General features: G+C 43.0%; 1 protein-coding gene across 1 annotated transcript; it reads right to left on the bottom strand.

Moving 5' to 3' along the window:
• Window positions 1-399: 399 nt before the first annotated feature.
• Window positions 400-867, bottom strand: LOC138907744 (uncharacterized). The gene has a single exon (XM_070198352.1). It carries the CDS (start codon window positions 865-867, stop codon window positions 400-402), a length of 468 nt encoding a protein of 155 aa, XP_070054453.1.
• Between the last annotated feature and the right edge of the window lie 349 nt (window positions 868-1,216).

The raw sequence follows: 1,216 nt of genomic DNA, 5'->3' as shown, positions 1-1,216 counted from the left end.
ATCAATGAATACTATGACAAAAGAAATAAGATAAGGCTAGAATACATTGTTCATCAGATGCATAAATGCTGCTGAGGCATTAGTCAGCCCAAATGACATCACAAGGAACTCGTAGTGGCCATAGCGGGCCTTGAATGCCTTCTTCAGGATATCAGAATCCCGAATCTTCAACTGGTGATACCCAGACCTCAAATCAATCTTAGAGAACACTCTCGCACCCTGTAGCTGGTCAAATAAGTCATCAATGCACGATAATTGGTATTTGTTCTTAATTGTAACTTTGTTCAACTGCCTATAATCAATGCACATCCGCATAGTACCATCCTTCTTCTTCACAAATAGAACCGGTGCATCCCAAGGAGACACCTTAGGCCTAATGAACCCCTTATTAAGAAGCTCCTAAAGTTGTTCTTTCAATTCCTTCAAATTTGCTGGTGCCATACGATACAGAAGAATAGAAATGCATTGAGTGCCTGGCACTAAGTCAATACCAAAATAAATATCCTTGTCAGGTGGCATGCCTGACAGGTCTGTAAGAAATACATCCGAAAAATCTCGCACTACGGGAATGAAATCAATGGTAGGAGTAGCAGCACCAGCATCCCTTACAATGGCCAAATACGCCAAATATCCCTTCCTAACCATCAACTGGGCCTTCAAATATGAAATTACTCTACCGGGAACATAGTCTAGAGAACCTCTCCACTCAAACCTGGGTAACCATGGCATCACCAATGTCACGGTCTTAGAGTTACAATACAGAATAGCATGACATGGTGACAACCAATCCATGCCTAGAATGACATCAAAATCATCCATACTCAGCAGTAAAAGATCACCCCTATTCTCCAATCCCCCAATAGTCATCACACAGGATTGATACATACTATCCACCATAATAGAATCACCTACCCGCGTAGATACATGAACATACGTAACTAAGGAATCACAAGGCACATCCAAATAACGAGCAAAGTACGATGATACATAAGAATAAGTGGAACAGGGTTCAAATAATATGGAAGCATCTCTGTGGCACGCTGAAACAACACATATGATCACTACATCTGAAGCAACGACCTCTGGCCTAGCGGGAAAAGCATAGCACTGAGCCTGACCACCAACTGATCAACCTCCCCCTCTAGGAAAACCTCGAAATGACTGGGCCCCACCCCAAGCTAGCTGTATGGGTGGTGTAGCTGCTGGTGCCAGAATC

This window comes from Nicotiana tomentosiformis, chromosome 3 (assembly GCF_000390325.3).
Source record: "Nicotiana tomentosiformis chromosome 3, ASM39032v3, whole genome shotgun sequence".
Classification (NCBI taxonomy): Eukaryota; Viridiplantae; Streptophyta; class Magnoliopsida; order Solanales; family Solanaceae; genus Nicotiana; species Nicotiana tomentosiformis.
Note: the sequence above shows the minus strand (reverse complement) of the source record. Positions and strands in the feature narration are given on the sequence as shown.

Excerpts from the sequence above, each read along its gene's own strand:
- LOC138907744 (XM_070198352.1), bottom strand. The coding sequence starts at position 867 with ATGACTATTGGGGGATTGGAGAATAGGGGTGATCTTTTACTGCTGAGT.